Source organism: Vidua macroura, chromosome 1, assembly GCF_024509145.1.
Source record: "Vidua macroura isolate BioBank_ID:100142 chromosome 1, ASM2450914v1, whole genome shotgun sequence".
Lineage (NCBI taxonomy): Eukaryota > Metazoa > Chordata > Aves > Passeriformes > Viduidae > Vidua > Vidua macroura.
Genome location: NC_071571.1, coordinates 83,876,948 through 83,898,320, shown reverse-complemented (window position 1 = coordinate 83,898,320; position 21,373 = coordinate 83,876,948). Strand labels below are relative to the sequence as shown.

Below are 21,373 nucleotides of genomic sequence, written 5' to 3'. Positions count from 1 at the left end.
TTATGGACTCCCAAGAGGAAAATGAGTCCTGTCAATGGTTCCTCACTGCAAGAGACTAATATCTCATCAGAGGACATGGCATTATTTCACTCTTATGTCTGTCCCTCAAGAATTCTCCCTTTGATGAAGTAGTTCAAGGGCAGACATCAAAAAGTCTGTTGTAGCAAGGTATAGCAAATGGATCCAAGCCACATAAGACTTCATCAATAAAAATACACATGGTAAAATTCCACTTGACAACAAATATTTGCAATATCTGATAACAAATATTTGCATCACTATGGTCCTAGAGGAGGACAGTACCTTGTACTGCTGGTCACTTTCAGACCAACTTGACAGAAGTAAGAGTACTGCTGAAACTAAGCCACAAAGCATAGAATTTATATTCCAAGTCTCTGAGGTAGCAACTTTTTTAAAGTCAGATGAAATAAATTACCCTTCTAGACCTAAATAACCTTTTAAACATCTACTATATAACAACATATGTACCAACATGCTTTTTCTTTTAAACTATTATTTCAGCTATAAACAAGTTACCTTATAAAAATTAGAGATGACTCCCACTTGAAGAACTGACAGAGGAACAGATAACCACAGCAGATTTGAGTAATGGTCACACTCTTCCCAGGCACATTTCAAGACAGAAGTCTGAGGCACACTCAGCACACCTGAAGATCAATCTAACAATATTTACCAGCTGGGTCTGTCAAGCAATTAATTACTTTTAAGAAGAACCTAATTACATCAGTCTCTGATAAAGTGCATTCTGCTTTTTTTTCCCCAGGATGCTGGACATGGTTTTCTTCTGAATAACCATTCACCAGGTTGTCAGTCAGATATGTATGTGCACTTGTATGGATACTCACACTGATTCTCTTACCCTTTAAAGAAACTGCAGTTATCAACAGTAACCAGATCAGGTGGTAGGTGGGGAATTAGGAGAATTAGGAATCATAGGAGAAAAAAATGGTTTTGGAATCTATAGGCTTAAAATGGAACCCCAGGTTTTTCTTCTGAAGGAGTTTTTGACCAGTTACACACATGCAGTGCACTTGTGCATACCACTGCCCCATTAAAAATACAGACTTGAGATTTTACTGGTGCCTGGTCTGTTGCCAGCAACAGACACACAAACCCACCAATAAAAAGGAGTTTAAAATGGTGAAAAGAAGACACACTTGAAGGGAAATCTCTTTATAGCTTTCATTTAAAATATAAAATAGGTGAAACTTTAAAAGAAGAACATTCCATTCTGACCAAATTTTAAAATACAGTTTCATGCTAAAAGCAAAAGTCTGGATGTGAGCCTCATGGAAGCTGCCAAGCAATACAGAAAGAAACTTAATCTTTCACATTACTCACATCCGTGTCTTTGCCTTCCTGGCTTACATGAGTGTTGGCATTTTTACTAGATTGATCTAAATCCTCAATTTTATTTTCTATTTCCATAGCACTGCTTTTGACAGGACTCTGGGAAGACTCTTCACCTATTTCTGCTTCCATTTTTGTTACTAAATCATGTTCTTTATCTTCCACATCCATTCTTTCCTCTGTTTGCACCAGTCTGTGTTGAACTTCTTCCTCAGTTTTGTTTTCCAATTCCTCTTCTTTCCTCTTTGCTTTAAACACTTCAACTCCCATCATCCTCAGGTAATGAAGTCTCTCATTCTTGGGCACAAAGGCACGCAGTGATGTCTTCCCTTGCCAACCACACAGCACTATTGGACACTGAAGATCATGAGGTTTTCTGCAAACAAGCAGTTAAGTTCAGTCAATTATGAGAAAGTTCATCTTCAAAACTTCATTTTATAGCCATACACCAATCCAGTTCTAACACTGAATGCATTTTGTAACTATTCATAGAAGATGAAAGTACATTGTTCTTAACTTCAACACCTACACAGGCACCTGCTTGTCTACAAGCAAGGAAGCAAGCCAAAAACCCAGAAACAATGCTATTAAGTTTCTGCAACAAGCAAAATAATTTTTTGGCTCTGGTTTCAAAACTAATATAAGGAACAGCAAAACGAAAGTTTACATTAAGAAAACTCTCAAGAGTTTTGTCCACAGAAGTTACTTTGTCTACAAAAAGGAACAATAAAAAGTAACTTTTTCCCATTCCAAATGTTGGACTTTACAGGGAAACAAACAAATAAATCACATGCAGTGATCTGCTGATCCCTGGCACAACTACCAGCTCTCCTTTATGAAGTTAAATTCTATACTTGTTTTAAGAATTCACAGACAAGACAGCTTCTTTCCCTGTCTTACTCTCTGTATCCTATATGACTTTACTGTTTCCCTCACTGCAGCTCTATGCCTCTACTTCTGTTTTTGCCGAGTGAAAAGAAATTCTTGTCCAGGTCTTAGAAGTGCATAAATGGAAAGCAACACATCTACTTACTCAGGGTCTGGGTCATACTTCAGAACTATACTTCCCATCGCTACAGGGAAGGGGGAACAAAAACAAAACAGATGTGTTACTTGGTACAATGATACAATGATTGTAATCTGAAAATGTTCAATAAAACAAGTTTTTAGACAAACACAGACCATGACATGGTTAGCAGTTATCCACATCAGTACACTGAACTATAGACAATAGCAGATTTTATTCCCTTTTTTTTTTTTCAAGCCGAAGTATTTATATAATCACAGATGCGATTGCCAACATTGGCTCCTCCAAGATCCCAAATAAACAAATTAAAATACAAAATCCACACAGTGGATTAACTCACTCAGTGAATCTAGCAAGAAACTTTAACTTAATTAAAATGAATGTAAGAGTATGCCAGACCAAACTTCAGAACATTTTTTCTTCCCATTTTGTCTCATCAGACACGGAAGTCCAAGGATGACCAATGAATTGGAAATAAAACAATAGCAAAAGGCTGAAAAGCAATTTTCATATCTTGAAGCATCCAGTGTAGAGGAAATGAAAAGTTTAATATGAGTAGACATTGTTCCCCATATTTAAGAAAATAAAATCTGAGTAACTATATTTGATACATAAGGTCATGACAAGCAATTGCAGATAACAAACAGCTTCAACTGGAGCATTAACAGGCAGAAAAACCAGAAGCGCATATAAAATCTTTGTTCATCAGATATTTAAAATGCTGCCTCGCACTACTTTGCAGAAGTCATAAGTTTGGCAACTCTTCTGTTCTCTAAAGCTCAAAAACCTTAGAGGCTGCAATCAGAAATGACTACAATTTCTAGCAGCAAGTGGCTTTCAGTAATGCTTACTTTTACCTAACAAGTATATTTAAGATAAATTTAGTAAAAATTTTTAGCAAACACAGTTAATGTTACAGGATAACATAGCCTTCTGTGCAAAGTAGAAAAATAATTTTGTGACAGCAAAATTAGTAGGCTTACCCAGATCTTTGACTTTCTTCTGTGTTTCACTGCTAAATTTACTTAAGAATGGATTTTCCTGGGTTAGGAGAATTTTGACATCTTCTATGCAGACATTTATAATCCTTGCATGAATGAATGGATACAGAGTATAAATGCCCTGTTTAATAAATAAAGACAATGATTTCAAAATTTAACAACTGATTTCTGAAGGAAAAATGTTAAAAGCAGTATGCACTTTACCTAATACCAGAAAAAAAAATTTAAACCATACTGAAAATGTAAATTACCATTCATCTGACAAAGTTAATGCCAGCTGTCTTATAGGCTCTTGAGGAAACCAAATTATTTCCTTTGAGATCACAGTACTATGCAATTACCTCTTGTGCTAATCTGAATGCACATCCAAACTGTTCACCATCACTATTGCGAGACCAGACTTTTATCCCTGTGTTGATAACCTGCAAACAGCAAAGCCAATAAACATCAGTAGGGAGCATAAATTCTAAATTACCCCTCAACTTTTTTCTCCTCAATTCTTCAACTAAAAGTTCATTTGCACTGAATACTGAATTAATGTGAAAATTCATTCAAGGGAAAAAGGAACTCCTGCTATAAAAACGTGTCACTCCCTCAACACAAAATGTCTTTTACTCCTTTGCATATTGAAAACTGAACAGTGTGAGGAAGTTGCAGTTTTAAAAAGAGGGCAACAAACTACTAATATCTAATTTTAATTTTAGTTTGAGTAAGAATTCTCTGTGTGATTCTGGGAAAGTCAGTCAAGGACAGGATTTTAAAAATGTACAAGTGAATACTATTTGGACACTATCTATCCTTTATGGCACTCAAAGCCTCACTGCCTAATATAATGCACCAGTTTCTTAAAATTTTGTCAATTATATAGCCATTTCCTGCATAGAGGATAAAAGAATAATTGTTTATCCATTTCAAAGATCTGTTGCAAAGATGTATTGAATTTCCTCAAAAATTTTCAAGATTTGACTGGATGAGGCCCCAGAATGTATCTGATATAGCTTTGAAGTTAGCTCTGTTTGATGTAGGAAGGAAGCTGGACTACATGACCTCATTCCAACCTAAATTACACAATTACTTTTGAGACAAATCTTTAGCATTTGCAAGACCTTTTCCACAGGAAATCATAAAAAAAATTTCCCTCTAATTCAAAAAAACTACTTATTATCCCATTATCAGTCAGCTTAATGAACTTTCAAAATGTTTAACTGTTAAAATTACTTTGAAACAATGTTCCTATGTAACACAGCCAGTAAATAATTCAGCTGAACTTATCTTTTTGGTTGGCTTTCAAAGCTCTTAATACTTATATAATTAAGGGGCTGATAAATACAACATCATCAATGTAAACTTGTAAAGTTACCTGAAGACTACATAAAAATGCTGGCGCACACACACAAGTTATAGATTTCCTCTCTCTACTTTTAAGTTCTCTTTCATCCACCAAAAACATACCGATTTTCATCTCAGAGACTGTTATTTACCTCTCAGAGTCAACTTTTCATCTCTAACACGGGAGGGACAGAGAGGAAAACATTAATCCAGACTTAAAAAAAAATATATATAGCCTGTCAGAGGGCTAATCCTCTGTGTAAACAGTACACTTGGCAAGTCCAAGGAGATATACACTGATGCTTATGAACCATACCTTCATCTTCTCACTATTGTTCAGAAGCACATTCCTTAGCTCCTTAGAAACCATGTACAGCTGCCTCTTTTTTCCTTCTTGAGTTCGAGTCAGTAAATTCATCTTGGGAAATGATGGGTCCAATGCATAAAACTTCCTGTGGCCATAATACTTGTTTTGATTAACTGAGCAATAAAATCACATACTCAAAATGCATGGTTTAGCCCATTTCCTCCAGCTATCTCTGCAAACACTTAGCACTTTGGCTTCAGAACACAAAGATTAGACTTTCTAAGCTGCATGACATCACAAAAGACAAGCTGTTATAGACACTGAGACACACTGGAAAATTTCCAGTGCAAACTCTAGTTAGCTATTTTCATTTAAGTGTTGAGGAGAGGGGGCCCTGGTGCAAAGTCAGGCAAAAGCTGTTATGCAAGACCAACGAGACCCATCCTTTGTAATGAACAGAACTTGAACTACTAACATCCCTGAACTAATAGGAATCCTACTGCCAAAACAGACAGATCTTTTTTTCTTACTGGATAGGAAGGAACAATGGATCATCTTCAGGGAGAAACACAAAGGGGTCTTCTTTAAAACCAAACAACTTCATTTTTTTAGATGGTGGCGGTCTAGAAAGGAAATAAAATTGCATTGTCAATTTCACTAAAATTTCACTTGCTTTAAAATCAGTATATTCAGTTCATTTAGTCAACACTTGGCTTATTGTAAAAACAGTATGCCAAAGAGAATATTGGCATTTTCTTGTGCTTCACTAACACTACACACAATTTAACTTGTTAAAATACGGATGTGAAGCAGTGCTTGGAAACAGAGTTCACAAAAATGAGTAAACAGAGATATCTGATGGAATGATTGTGAAGGCAGTACAGATCTTCCAACTTCTGAAAGTATTTTTTCCCTTAACAGAGAATTAAGTTTTAATAGACTTAACAAATGCTAATAAGAAAACTGGTTATTTTCTCAACTTGCTGAATAAACACAGACAAGACAGAAAACATGGAAATGCAAGACAACTGAATGAATTCATTAATTTTTCTTGATTGATTTCTAAATTACAAAAGAACTACAGAATACTCAGCAATTGTGGAGCTGTCACAGGACAAATATTTATAAGTGGTCCTTACCCACACACTCCTTCCTTTTTACTCTGCTCAGTGTCCAAATTCTGCAATTCTTGCATTTTCTTAGACTCTTCATTTTCAGCAAGTGTTGGTTCTTCAATAATACAGTCAGAACCATTACCTGAATTAGCTGCTGTCACTTCAGTATCTTCTGTTCTTTGTGGCAATTTCTGATGAACCTATTTCAAATTACAGTATTTTCAAAAAAGCAAAAGTAGCATCCAACTTGTAACAGAAGGCACCTATGTTCTCTCTTTGTATGTGCTTAATTCTTGTCAATTTGTATGCAAGTGCTTACACAGATCCATTCAGGGAGTTAACCTGATTACTAGATCAAGATACCACTATAAATTGCATTTACCTCCACTACTGATCTGGACAGTTTCATACCAACTGTCCAAGAAAGCTATTTTTGTATCATCTACAAAATCATGTTCAAGCACTCAGAGAAGGTTATTTTAAAATGGGATCTGCTGTTTTCCTCCTAACACTCAAAGTGACACGTGCATCCTGCTGCTGCACACCTTCTGTAAGAGTGCTACAATGTTTTAACTTAGACCAGTATAAAGTATCTGGAGGGTGCTTACTTCTGAATAAATGCTTCTTCCCTATTGCCACATATATTTTACTCGTAAGTTGTTCTATTGAAGCAAATCGAATAAACACCTTAAAGGGATTCACACGAAAAGTTCTTCTCACAGACATGACAATCTAAGAGATTAAATAAATTCCATCAACTTAAAACCCTGTTGACAGGATTTTAAAGACAATTGACAACAAATGGATTAAAGTCAGATGGCTGAAGCTGCTGCTCCAAACAGTTTTACATCCATTCCCCATCCTGCTGATCTGCTAATCTGTTAGTGAATCACTTCTGAGCAACCAGCCACAGAGTGAGATAAACTGACATCAGAATTAGCTTACAACACAGCAGAAAAAAGCTTTTTAGCAGAGGACCACACACAGCTGAAGGAAGTGACAGCTTTAGCTATCTGATATAATCTGCTTCTGTAATTCTTCCAAGGCCTTAATTTTAGGGTCAAGATTTAGCTTGTTTTACTACCATTTCAAATCCCCTTTCTTCTTTTTTTTCCTATTATAAAAGTTTTCATAGGTCTTTTTTTAAGTACTTCGTGGATTTAGGAATTTAGTTTTAATTGACGCACTGAACTGTAACTGAAGGGCAGATACACAACAGTTATAGTATATCTTCGATTATGTGCAAACTTAAAAAAAAAATCCTGAAACATCATTAGTAATTTACATTTTAGATAATTTAAAGGAAGTTACCTTAGGCTGACGTTTATTCCATGGCATTGGAGACTTTTTTATTAAGACAGCCACAAAGAAGCCACCTGTGTTCTGGTGGTGTGGCAATATCCTAAGACTAGAGAGAAAAGAAAAAAGATGTTGCAGCATATTCATAACTGCATTCAGAATCACAAAATACCAGAAGGCCCACATGTTTTACTTTCAGGATAAGGTAAGTATTCCTAGTAGGATTGTGTAGATTTAATTTATCAAACAGGATCTAAACAGAGCATTCTGGCAAAATTACTTCCATCAACGCAACACATTCATTCACCGTTCACATTTGAGCTTGAATGACTCATATCTAAACAATACTTTTAGAACAGCTGTGGAAAGTCTTTAAAAGCAAGTAAGTCACACTGTCAATATGCTAAAGTTTTACATTTTCAGTAATTTTGACTGTTTATCTCTATTGTATGCAAAGAATTTGACCTTTTCAAGTGAGCACTTACTCCTCTTATGCAACTTACAGTAATTTCTCCTGATTTACTCGAGTTAAAATATTATGCACTGCCATTACATATGAAGCAATCAAAATATACTCAGACCTACACATTAGGACCTATTTGGTCCTAATCTGACCAAATTATAAATTGCCCACAACCATACATGTTACATCAAATCTTCATAAGATCTATTCTGGGAAAACTTACCAGCGCTCCAGATTCATTGCCTTTATCTTCTCTTCATCTTTCACTGGAAACATAGTAGGACGTATTTGTGTTTGTCTATTTGAAGGCACATCTTTCCAGTCCTCAAACCACTGTCCATCTTTCAGCATCACCTTCAAAGGGGTAAATATAAATTCAATGAAGAATATAGGTCACCATTTTAGAAGTTTTAATTAAAATACTTGCAAACCAAGGTTCAGACACCAAATAAAGAAGTAATTTTCTGGTATAGAAAATTAAGTTCTTTAAAGTGTATTGTTTCTTTGTGCATTGTATTTGTATGCTTCAGAGTAGGAGATTCTTGCCAGCTGCAGCTCTTTGCTCCACTTCATATGCTTCAAAAGAAAAGCATACAGTCAAAGTGCAGACTGGTGCTGAATCAACTACAAAAATCTCTGTTAACCTGCTAAAAACATGTGAACCACCAAAATCCAGTGGAAGGACAGTGGTGAAACACATAAGATCAGTAAACCATCAGATTTAAGATACACTACTTCTTTTTTTCCCATGAGACTGGCTGTGAAACATTGTATTATAGGCAGCTTCCAAGCAGTATACAAGGGAAAAGAGCTACTGCAGTCTAGTAAAGATCAAAACTGAAGAATCCCAATTTCATTACATAAGAAATATGTAAGAGTGCAACACAACAGCTTGGTAGGCAGAAAGCTGCATGACACAGGCATATACGAGTCACTGACAGAGATGTGTTTGTGAAGAGTTGCTGAAGAAACGTCCCCATGAATTTTCTAGCATCTGTACCTTTACTTAGAACTCAGAAATTACCTACAGATCTGCTCTAAGACACTGTGTAGACGTAACATCACCTCAGTCTGGCTAAGGGTCAAAGCTTTTGATGGACTCTTAAGATACAAGCAGAAGGTTAGAGCCACAACTCTTATAGGAAGGCATTCTAAATGCTCTTCAAGCAAGGATACCAAAGTGAAAAAATAAGCCAGGGAAAATTTGTCTTCAGAACTCTAGATGCCTGGTTTTGTACTGGATGCTAAAGCTCTAAGAAAGGTCCTAAATGGGGATGCACAGGGCAAATGCATAAAATTAATCACTGAAATGAAGGCCCATTTTTGGTTTTTTTTGCATCAAAGTAAGGCAGTTGCAGTGATGGTGACTTCAGGACTGGCAAGTATGGTGAAGTGGTTTCATGCATCTCACTGTGATCGTCTTGAAAGTTTAGGCAAGTGTTCTAGTGGAAACTGAAATGAACATTTATCTAGACTACAGTTTCACTGAAAACTTTGGAATGCAGATTTCAGCATCATGAAGTCTGGCACTTCTCAGACACTGATCAGATCACACCTTGTGCCTTTCTACGTTTCCTGAAATAGAAATTACTGTACTTACAGAATTAGTATTTCAAGTCAAATTATGCTACATTTCATAGTGCTCATAGATTGAGACGAGACAGACTGTACTTCTACTCTTCTTTGGAAGTCACAACTCAAGCTTGAAAAAAATCAACAATAGGAGTGGATAAATAACCAAAGTCTAAAAAAAAAGAAAAGTATTTTGGTTTTACTAGAAAAACTGCCTAGCAGTCCTGTGCCGTTCAGTTTTGGTTTACCAGCCTAACTGGTAAGTTGGTGTGACTGTTAGAACAACAAAGCACCAAAGAACACTCTGAACTCATCACTATTGCACATTTTACTGACCACCTGTTAGAGCAGAAGGAAGAGTAAAAGTGTTGCAGGAACAGATGACCAAATCTGGAGTTAAAAAGGTGTCTTCTTCAAGCCCAAAATAATTCTCTGAAATTCACTCATCATCTGGCTTAAGGAGGGAGTACTGAATGCTATTTCCAAGCACCCAAATGTCCCCTGAACAAAACCTTATTCCTGTTTTTGCTGTTTCCAGAGATTTATAGCCAACTGATGTTCAGGAATATTCAATGTAATTGGTTACAGAGTTCCTAGAAAACAAATGCTGCACCAAGGAACAAAAGACTACACCAAGTAAAAACAGCATTGAAATAAGCAAATACATCCATAGTGACATGCTAGCCAGTGAGGCATGAAAATATACAGTAGCAGCAAATTAGGTCTGAAGAAAGTCTGGCAAACTTTCAGCACATTTTATCAGACTAGTTTTTAAAACCTGTTAGGGAGATTTATATTTCAACTGCAAACAGAGAAATAGATGCTACAGGGAATAGAATATACCTTTAGTGATCATTATATAAATATATATATAATGCCTTTATAGAGTACCAAAAAAAGTAAAATTAAGATCACAGAGCCACAGTTATGCATTACATTTATTCTTCAGGTACAAGTATACAGTGCAAACTTTAGGAACTGTAAGAAGAAAGAAATCAACTAGTTTCTAAGCTGCATTTCCAGTGGCAGAACATACACCAATCTTTATACCCTGCATCTTATTCATTAGCCTGTACACAGGCATAAACCTACCTGGCATTGCAAGAAACTAGTGAGATGGTAAGACAGAACACCCAATGGCATTGCACAGGCACACACTCATAACTAAAATTTAATCAGTATCTTTCCCACTACCAGGATGGCCTTCTATTTCTCTTGACTATACTCTTGACAGGAACCTGAAGCAGCTTTGGGGTTTTTGCCCCTCCCTATTAGTTTATTTCCAGAACTGAAATCATTTAAGGCCTGAAACAAAATACAGGATTCTATTACTATTCTAGGATTAGTCACATCACTGCAGGCTTTACAGCTTATTTGCAGAAACAGTTTCAGAGCTTTGACTTCCAAATGAAATAAAATAGACCAGCAGAAGAAGTGCAGAATCTAACATTCACGGACCCTGAAGACAGAGATGGATGGCTAACATCAAAAGAGGATGAAATTATGTTGCCATCTACAGGCCACATACATGCAACGGAATAGGGACTTGTAGCAAGGAAGTATAGGAGACAGAGGAAAGAAACCTAGAGGTAAGGGGAGAGCAGATGAGGAGAAAAGAACCTATGCTCACAAAGACTTTCAGCTTAGCTCTCTCCCCTAAACATCAAATCACTGCCATTAATGCAGCTCAACTGAATGTTGTGAAATGTTACACTTCACAATTTCCCTAATTTAACACTCTACCACAGACCAAGAACTTTACAAAAATATCAGATTAAGTACCTTCCATTTTGTAATTCCTGGCATCCTCTTCAAACCTGGTAACTCAGAAGAGACATCAGCAAGTTCTAAGGCACCTGAAATCCCAAGAATATAAACATTTTGAAAACAGAATTTAAGACTTATGTCACCAATTGACTTTTATAAAAACAGCTTTCCTTAAAGTTTTAAGCTGTTTTATGAATAGTACTTTTTAAAACTTTCAAGAAATAAAATGCTATACAACTTCTACCGCTTACATTAACAAAGAAGATGAGAAGAACTGTTAATAATAACTACATAAGATGCAACTATAAATTATTCAAAATATAATGGTTAGATATTTTTGCAGCAGCTGCAGAGAAATACTCTATAACCTGTATCATTAAACACTAGTGTTCTAAGAAATGAAATAATTGAAGTTCTTATTCTCATTTACTCAGTATTTGGATTTACTACACTGATTAAGTGTTTTTCAGGGAATAACTTTTGGTATAACCAAGCCTTCTGAAATGCCTACAATATTCTAATTTAAAAAACTTACAATCTCAATATATTCCAGTGAGAGAGGAAAGAGAATTTGTTTTTTTTTAATGGAAAGGAAAATTCCAAACTGTTTAACAGTAACACGACAAAAGACTATGTGCCTAAAATATGTCAAATTACTACAAGAAACATCAACAGGGTATAGCTTAATTTACTGAATAAAACCTTCAAGCTGCCCAAAGTCCAGAAGGAATGATACAAACATTTACTGTTTAAATAGATGATCTCCCTAGAAAAGAATAACTTTTAACATTGCTTTTCTGTGATTCTAAATACTTAAATTATTTAACAGTCAGGTAGGCTTTTCCTCATGTTGTACACAATTTATCAACCTGCTCTACATGCTTATAACTACTTACTCTTACAGTGATAACTTAAGCAAGTCTTTTAAATAAATGAAAAGGAGATACACGAATTCATAGAAAAATTAAAAAATGACATCTCAAATGTGATTACACTTGATGTTTTGCATCCATCCTTTGAACACTCCTGCCTCCCTACAGCATGACTTCAGTTGATGTCTCAAGACTTACATCAGAATTATCAGGCACTGAGGAGTCTTGTCAGAAGTGCTACAGTTTCCAATAGTTGCTACATGGTACAAAAAGGCCTTCTCCCTACTCCCTCATGCCTAAAGGGAAAGCAATCTCTCATCTGCTCCACACCTTTGCTTCACCACGGTAACTCTGCTAGAAACTACCAACAAATCTTCTGGACTGACCTGAACTAATTCTTGAGGTGCAGTGCCCCTTGCAGACCAGGGCACTGCCTCTTTACTACTACCTTCTTAACCTACACTGTGTTCAAGTTTCAAGGATAACATTCACTTGCTGGGACACATCACAGCCTCCAAATATGCCTCAAAATACCTCCACTGGGCAGAGACTAGACCTGAACATCATAGCCAGTCCTTCCTTCAAAGTACTGAATTTCCCACAGGTGCTGCAATTGCTGGCCTCCACATCCTACTGCTTTTGTGTTCCTATCCCAACTAGTTCTTAATGCTTTCCAATCTTCCCATTGTTAAAATTAATGCTTGCTTACTATGGCCTTCAATAAGGCAAGCATACTGTAATTTACTGGAAACGTGTCTACGATTACCAAAGAAACTACTTCTAAACAAAAATGTCCTTTCACAGAATAAGCTGAGTTGGAAGGGACCCACCAAGATCATCGGGTCTGACTCAGGCCCTCTGCAGGACACCCCAAGAGTCACACCACGTGCCTGAGAGCGTTGTCCAAACTCTTCTTGAACTCCGTCAGGCTGGTGCTATGACCACTTCCCTGGGGAGCCTATTCCAGTGCCCAACCACCCTCTGGGTGAAAAACCTTTGCCTGATATCCAATCTAAACCTCCCCTGACACAACTTCAGGCCATTCCCATGGGTCCTGTCACAGGTCACCTGCCATTCCTCTTCGCTTCACAAGGAAGTTTCAGACTGCATTGAGGTCTCCCCTCAGTCTCCTCCAGGCTGAACAGAACAAGTTATCTCAGCCACTCATCATCAGGCTTTTCCTGTAGACCCTTTATCATCTCTGTTGCCCTCCTGTGCATGCTCTCTAATAGTTTAATGACTTTCTTATATTGAAGGGATCAAAACTGCACACAAGCCGTAAGATGAAGCTGCCCCAGTGCACAGAAGTGTGGGAGTAGAAATTACATAGTCAATTCCTAATTAACCTGCAAGCACTTAAGCTAAAGTGTTGTTTCTAAGACAATGAAATTTCACACATAATTTGCTACTGGCACAAAGTAAACATTACACAAAACAGGCTACCAAATTCCAGAGTAAGTGCAGCTCCAGGAGCAATAGAGCTGTTTCTGCTCTGTAAAAGGCTCAACTTTAAAAAAACGGTGGAACTTTTCCTGCCAAATCCAATTAGATGTTTCCAAATTTCAGGTTATTGATTGAGAAAAAAAACAGTATACACCAGCTACTAAATGGGCTACTGAACTCTTCTATCACAAAGTGATGCAGTGCAGCTTCCCAGTTCATCTCACTTTCTCTACCTCTTGTAACCTCAGCCTTCACATGCAAGCCAAAAATGCAAAAATAACCCTGTGAGTTTAAACACATTAAAAATCCAAGCATGTCAAAATGTAGGGCAAAGGATGCTAAAGGTATCAGTGACTCCCACCTACTGGTGTACAATTACTTCACTTTAGCTGCTTAACTACACTCCAGGCTTTTTACTCCTATAGTGCACAGCAGCAATGTCCCACACTGAGTTTTCCAAAGGAATTACAGATGTCAGACGTGGATTCCAACCAGTGAAAGCAGTTAGTGGGAGCCAGATAACAGAGACTGAATGCCACTGATTTGTAGAAGTGTCTTCTGCATCATTAACACAACTCTTCAGGTTTTGTATCTGCAGCTGATTTAAGAAGACTGCTCATAGCAACATTAATGAAATCCTATGGTACCAAAAGATTTCCACAGTTGTGCAAATTAGCAGCACATTACCCACACTAAGCCCATCATTAGTACCACCATACACATAGCCTTTTTGGGCTGAGGGAAAAAAAAATAAAAAGACAGAGTTCCTCACTCTGTTCCAGCTTACATTCTCACCTTGACTCTTTTCCAGCAGAGATGCGATCACAGCTTCATTTTCGATGGGATTCAAGGAACACGTGGAATACACCATTCTCCCACCTTCTGCCAGCTGTTCAACACCACGGGTTGCAATTCTCAACTGCAATCTAACAGAACACGCTTGATCTAGCCAGCTATCATTCAGGAACCCACAAAAAGCTTTACTGCAGACACACAACTCTCCATGGACTAAGCCAGCACTTGGGGAGTTCTACAGCTGTCAGCAGTACACAAATTATAGTCAGTGTTGAACTAAGTCAGCTTAGCACAGTCTGTACTGCAGACACACTCCCAATGAAACCTATTAAATTAAAGCAACAATTAGGTCAAACAGTTACACTAATGCAGTATAACTTTGAATAGAACATTCTCTATTTTGTTCTTTCTAGTGCCTCATCAGTTTTATTATGAAGTACTCAACAGTAGAAAAATAACACCCAAAAACATGACTCTTCTCAGAAATCCAGTTAAAATGAGGAGTACTCTATTACAAATATTATGGACAACATAGCTTAACCAGCAGTGGCCTTCTGAGAAAGGCATCACTGAGCTGGACCATGAGTTTAAACCCTACCTGCATACTTCCAACTGAAATTAAACCTGCAATAATGAATGAGTTGCCAAGAAGTCACAGGTCAGCTGAATCACAGTAACCAATGGCATCCCCAGCTTGTTAAAAATACACAGTAAAATGTTCTGAGCTTTTTAATCTGTTTCAATCACTACATTTTACCATGTGCCTGCACTAGGCTAAGTACTCATTCACCATCAGTTTACATAAATCCATCTCAGATAACTGAATTTGTGTATGATCTCTAGAATCCTAAAGACTTTAAAATGTCACTAATAAATTTTACAACTTACTGTATTTTCCAGCAGTATTTTACCTGCTTAAATGCTAAGAATCCTAACCAAGTGGTTTGTTCCATTTTATTAGCTATCCTGTCTAAATCAATTCAATTAATACTTCCATTACAGATATTTGTAACAACACAAGCAATTTAGATTCACATGCTTCCCTCCTCACATCTGAAACCCTACACTTCCTCCCAATAGCACTAAGCTCTTGATTTGAGAAAAATGACTCTCCTAGTCTCCGCTTGATCATATATTAACATGTGAATGCATGCAGATGTTAAAGCTATAGAAAAAGGAGAGAAAAATGAAAGAAGTGCAGATGTGCAATAAGCATTTTTACCCATGGAGCTGCAAACTGTTTTGTGTTGTCCACTTCTTCCACACATCAATGTTTTTCCTTATGGTTCCATCTCCGCTGCAGCAGAGGTCAAACAGATTTGTATTATTTGTGTGTAAGACTCTTTCCATATCAAAGTCATTTAAAGCAGCATAAAAAAAACCAGTCCCTCTCCCTTGTAATTAGTTCTCCTACATTCTTCTGTTTTGTTTCCTCATTGTCTTTGTATTTCAGTGTCCCAAACACAAGGTCAAAATTTGAAGCCCTTCAACTGATCAAATATAAGGACTACTTGGAATGAAAAAAATTCACCTCAATTCTGCATCCCCACACTTAGAAGACATTCTGAACTATAAATCCTAACTCACTAACCTACTCAAAATGCACAATTCAGTAACATAAAAAATTTAGCACTGCACTTAAAGCAATAAAATCCATGTATTCAAGTTTACATGCAAGGTACCTGCAGGGAACATCACATAAAATCCTGTCATAGAAGAGGATCTCTTTTTTTCCATCAACATCTATTTGAAGGTTAGGAATGCTGGAGGCATCATGATTTACCACCATGATGCATGGACTATTTAATCTCTTAGCCTGATGAACCAGCAAATAGCAGCGCTTGTTGTCGACATCATTGGCAATTACAAAACCGCCTGGGAACACAAGATAGTGGGAAAATGCTTTAGTATTCAACAAATAAATAATCTTACATAGTTTATTACCTTGTCTCTGAAAGTTCTGTAAACCTTTCACTAGAGATTTTTACTTAAAAGACTGCTCATGAATAGGGGAGCCCTTACTGAGCATAAAATAACTTCAAGCATATTGAAGGTTAACTGATGTGTCATAGTCTCAAGAGTTTTAGCTCCCATCCTGTGGCACTAAGACACAGCCAAGGGCCCTTCAACTTTTCAAAGGAAAACCTCTAAAACAGAAAAAAAGCCCACTGTCACCAAAGACAATCTCTACATAAGCAAATTTTCAGCACAATGCAGAAGGAATACACACACTCTCTACAACTTTACAGTGTCAAGGGGAAGTATTTTCTGTGAGCATCTAACCAAAAATAAAGATTCTGAAGCTTACAAAAACTGTAATTATCACAATTTCTTCAAGTCTAAAGCAGCTTAATCCAATGTTTGCAGGATACCATGAAAGCACAGAGGCTCATGGGCCACCATCTACTAAGCAGATGATTTATTAGATATTCTGATAATATCAGATAACATCAGATAATATCTGATTAATCAGATATTCTGATTTAATCAGATATTCCGATTTCTATACAGAAATTAAGCTCTAATCACATGTACTATAATCTGAACTGAAAAGATACTTCCTTTGTTTTTCAAGCAAAGGAAGCCCATGAAGCTTCAAATGGGTACCTTTAATCTCGTAACAACCCCTTGGGGAATTCAGTATGTAGTTAAATGCAGTTACTCATCTGTGACATTAGAAACAAGCTACTACAAGAAAAAGCAGAAATTACAAGTCACAAGTTTTAGTTTTCCAGACTTACTGGGAAAAGGAACATTCATGTCTGCATGCAACATTTCAATGAGCTGTGCAGTCTTAGATCCAGGAGCCGCACACATATCTAGAATCTACAAACATAAGACAGGAATTTTTAAAATTTTCTTATACTTTTTCAGCACTTGAGAAATTTCCTATGTTCTTGTTTAAATTAGGTATTTTTGAATATGCAGAATTGTGATTGTTCTGAACACCAATTTGAAAAGAACAAAGTACAATTCTGTTTCTTGTATGCTTTACTTTAAAGGTTGAAAATATAAAAAGGACTTTACTTTGTAGGGAACAAAAACATCAGCTGAAATAAAATCTGAAAGAGGAATCTGAATACAGATCTGGGGATATGATCCTTTTATCAGTTCACAAAAAATTCCAAATGAAGTTATCTGCAACATTACATATATACACATATATTGAAGACAAAGTTACATTCAAGAGCAAATAGTACTTTTCTTTAAACTATTAATAAATTAATCAGAGACAGCAGTTTATACAGATTTTATAAAAATTAATTGTTGTCCCTTCCCACACATTTACATTTCAATGTGCAAAATCAGGGCAGTAGAGTGTCCTGCTTCTTTATCTTGGAAGAAGCACTTAGGAAGTGTTTGAACTATCCTGAGGCCACTGAACATAACAGCAGAGACACCCACACCTAAATTCTAGTGTATTTCTCCCTCCTAATTAATCACTAACTTAGCTTGTGATAGAGTTATTGGTAGAGTCATTTTCACAGCAAAACAACTGACATCTCACACTGTTCTCTTAAGCAAGGAAGCTTAGAGCCTTTCCTCTTGCCTAGGCATAGATTTTCAGAAACCTATGTCTATCTCCTGGACCTTTGGCTCCAGTAAAAATCAGCTGAGATCATGCAACAGGATAAAGGATGGGAACGATCTGCTCAGATCCTCATGTGAGCCCCCGGCACAAACAAGACTAAACCAGAAGACAGACCCCAGAGAAACACAAAGAGAGCTCCAGGGAATGTGGGGCAACTGCTGTCGTGCAGCAGCGCTAACGCATCATGAATCACAACCTGCAAGACAGTATCAGATCTGCTGTTTAAATTAAGAGATGTGATGCTACTTTTTTCTACTTTTGCAGATAATGCAAAAGATGATGAAGAATACACAAGGCTAAACACACGCTAAAACTGTCCAGCAAATTGATGGTGGAGGAAAACTAAATGGAAAAATAGATTAAAAATGAACACAGCTATGGGAACGTTTGACAATCATTAATTTTATCGTTGTGGAAGACGGAATCAGCATGTTAGACATGACATACAGAACATGCTGGTTAAGCAAAAATAACCTGCAATTCTGGTCCTAACAAGCATCTCCTAAGCTAAGGCACTAAGGACCATGAAAGGTCCTAAATGACAAGTCAGGGCATCATTAGATCATTAAACATTTGCTGTTTTGGCACAAGAGAGGATAAAGAACTTATTCTTAATCTGATTTATGAAATCTTACACATTTCTGGAAAATGCTGCAGTACTCACCCAAATGAAACAGTCAATGTAAAGCCTATATACTGCTAGCTTATCATATACAATGTAAGGTGTGTGCAAAAATATCCCCACAATTTGTGTTTTACATTAAGATGAATGCATTCACCACGTGTTCAATTCCAGACAAAAATCAAAATACACCTGTGACACATCAGGACTGAGACTTTCAATTTACTATTCACTTAAAAGAGATGAGAAGATCTTGCCTCACATAAAACAGGATATGACATAGCTGTCATACACTGGGTTGGGTGAAAGTAGGAGAAAAAAAGGTGAAAAGTTATGTATGCTAAGTACTGCTAATGTAAAAAAACTGCATACAAACTAGTCTTTTAAAACACATATTAAAAGTTTGATAAACATAAAATTTTAAGATACAGTATGAAAATTTAAGAAAGAAGAACACAACGTGGCTGCTTGAGTTAGCAAGGCAACTAGCTCATTAATGAAAACATCACAAAGTCAGAACAGAAACTCTGCTACCAGATATCCTCAGTCCTATGGTATGCCCTAAGAAAAGACCATGGGCATTCCTTACACACTTCAGTTAAAGTTAGCACCCTATAGTGTTTAGCCACCAACAACAGCATGTTTCAGCTCACCCAAAATAATTTATCTAACAGATTATTTATAGAGTAGAATTTTTCAGCTTCTTCAAAAGGCATAGAGGAGTGAAATCTACAAGATAGGGAATATTATCACCTGCATCTTAAAAACTACATCTGTTCAGAGTGTGATGGAGAGGAGAAGTTAAAAACAGCTACCTTACTTTAAAAGCAGGTTGTAGCAAAAATACATAACTCAGATGCAGCTAAACACGTTTACACTTTTAAAATAAGACTATGCAACGGCTTAAAATCAAAGCGTTTTTTTGCAGGATATTGCACACAGCTGAAAAAGTAGATTTTCCTCTGATAGTGCTTTTGTGATCTGAACATTAGCTGAGTGTTGCTGTTGATGTGCAGAAAGCATAAAATGTATCAAGATGAAACAGAACCATGTATCAGCCCTGATACTGCTCTTGTGATTTGTAATTTCAATTAAGCTAATTTCATGGAAAAAACATCATTTTCTAGACTTACCTTATGATGAGGGCTAACATTAAGCAGCAGAGGTGGGATCATACTAACAGCTTCCTGACGACTGATGTTTCCCTTGAAATGAAAAAAGAAATTAAATTTGTTTTTATTCCATGAAAGAATACATTTCTTCTGCAATAAAGCTTCTAACTTGCTATGTAATAAAATAAGAAAGCAGTCAGAAGCACACTACTATAAACTTAGGATTAATTCCTTTAGAATTTAACAAAAAAAAAATCACAGTATTTCAACCAATTGTGATTTCTAATAATTGTGTATTTACTCCAATTGTATTATTTCTGCAGTTTCTGCTCAAAACAGAGGAGAAACTAGCTCAAATCAAGTGACAAATATCCATCACTTAAGTGTCGTCATGCCCATGCATGCACTTTTTACCAGGTTTAAACATTTTGTTTCTAACAGCACCTGATTATTTTAACATTTTAATATCCCCAACAACAATAAAAAAATACAATTAGGCAAGTATCTATAGCTGCAGTCATGCATCAGAATCATTGGATGTATCACTGCCAACAAAATCCACATTTGTCTGAGCTACTCAACTTCTGAGAGAAAAGGTAGAGTCTCCATATTTCACAATATATTTCAATAGAACATTGCTCAGGATATGCCAGAAAAAAATCAAGATCTATCCAAAACTTACACATTCTGTCTCGCTAACCAGAAACTGATGAAACTTTTCCAGTTGGGGGGACTTGCGCAAGATTTTTCTACTCAAGTTAGTGTGCCAGGCTAACTCTTCAGGATACCTGGTGGAAAAGAGACAGGAAAAGAACAGAGGCAGAAGAAAGAGACCGATGAGCCAGGCTGGTTGCCGGAAACACGCAGAATGCCTAGTCTCGCCTCTAGATCACTCACCAGCTCAGCGACTGCGGCATCTCGACTTTTTGGCCATCCACCTCCAGGTCCTGGAGCTCTCGGAAGTACTTTTCCTTCAAGCAGTGGAGAATCTCTTTGGCGTGGCTGCATGCAAGAGACCCCCGGAGGGACAGCGGATGGAAAATCACACAATCATAGGACGGTTCGGGTCGGAAGGAGCCTTAAGGATCGCGTATTTCCACCCCCCTGCCGTGGGCGTGACACTTCCCCCGTGCCAGGGCTCTGGCAGCCGCTGTCCGGGAGCCCCCCGCCCGTACCTGCGGTAGCCGGTGATGCGCAGCGTGGCGGGCAGCGGCTCCCGCAGCGCCGCCATGAACGCGTCCCACTCTCCGGCGGGCACGATGCCCAGCTCCCGGTAGTACCGCTCGAACAGCTCATTCTCCTTCACGATCTCGGGGTAGCCGCCGGCCCAGCCCTGAAGAAAAGCGCCGCCGTCGTCAACCCAGCGGTCCCGGCGCTCCCCGCCCCGCTTCACCTCCCCCGGCCCGGCTCTCACCGCCTGGTCCCCGCCTCCGCCCCGCTCCTGCCGCTGCTGCTGCTGCCGCCGGCGGTCCCGCGCCCTGCGGCCCATGGCAGCCAGGCGGCGGCCGAGCCGCGCCACCCGTCCCGCCGTGAGGAAGAGCGGCCGCTCCCGCTTCGCCTCCGCTCCCGGCCGGCCGGAGGGAACCGCGCGGCTGCCGCGTGCTCCCGGCGCGCACGCGCGGACCCGCCTTCTCCCGGCGCTGCTTCCCGGCGGAACTTCCCGAGCGCCCGGCCCGGCCCGGCCCG

The 21,373-nt window shown here is 38.0% G+C and overlaps 1 protein-coding gene across 1 annotated transcript; it reads right to left on the bottom strand.

Annotated features, from left to right (window-relative positions):
* Positions 1-1,178: 1,178 nt before the first annotated feature.
* Positions 1,179-21,213, bottom strand: NSUN2 (NOP2/Sun RNA methyltransferase 2). Its single transcript, XM_053994819.1, has 19 exons — positions 21,102-21,213; positions 20,863-21,020; positions 20,585-20,689; positions 20,370-20,475; positions 19,709-19,780; positions 17,103-17,187; positions 16,044-16,236; positions 15,584-15,658; positions 14,362-14,492; positions 11,267-11,340; positions 8,136-8,266; positions 7,462-7,558; positions 6,175-6,350; positions 5,566-5,658; positions 5,045-5,180; positions 3,741-3,821; positions 3,382-3,520; positions 2,405-2,444; positions 1,179-1,747 (listed from the first exon to the last, which is right to left on the bottom strand). The coding sequence occupies exons 1-19, from the start codon at positions 21,174-21,176 to the stop codon at positions 1,342-1,344; spliced, it is 2,373 nt and encodes a 790-aa protein (XP_053850794.1). The 5' UTR covers positions 21,177-21,213; the 3' UTR covers positions 1,179-1,341.
* Positions 21,214-21,373: the final 160 nt, after the last annotated feature.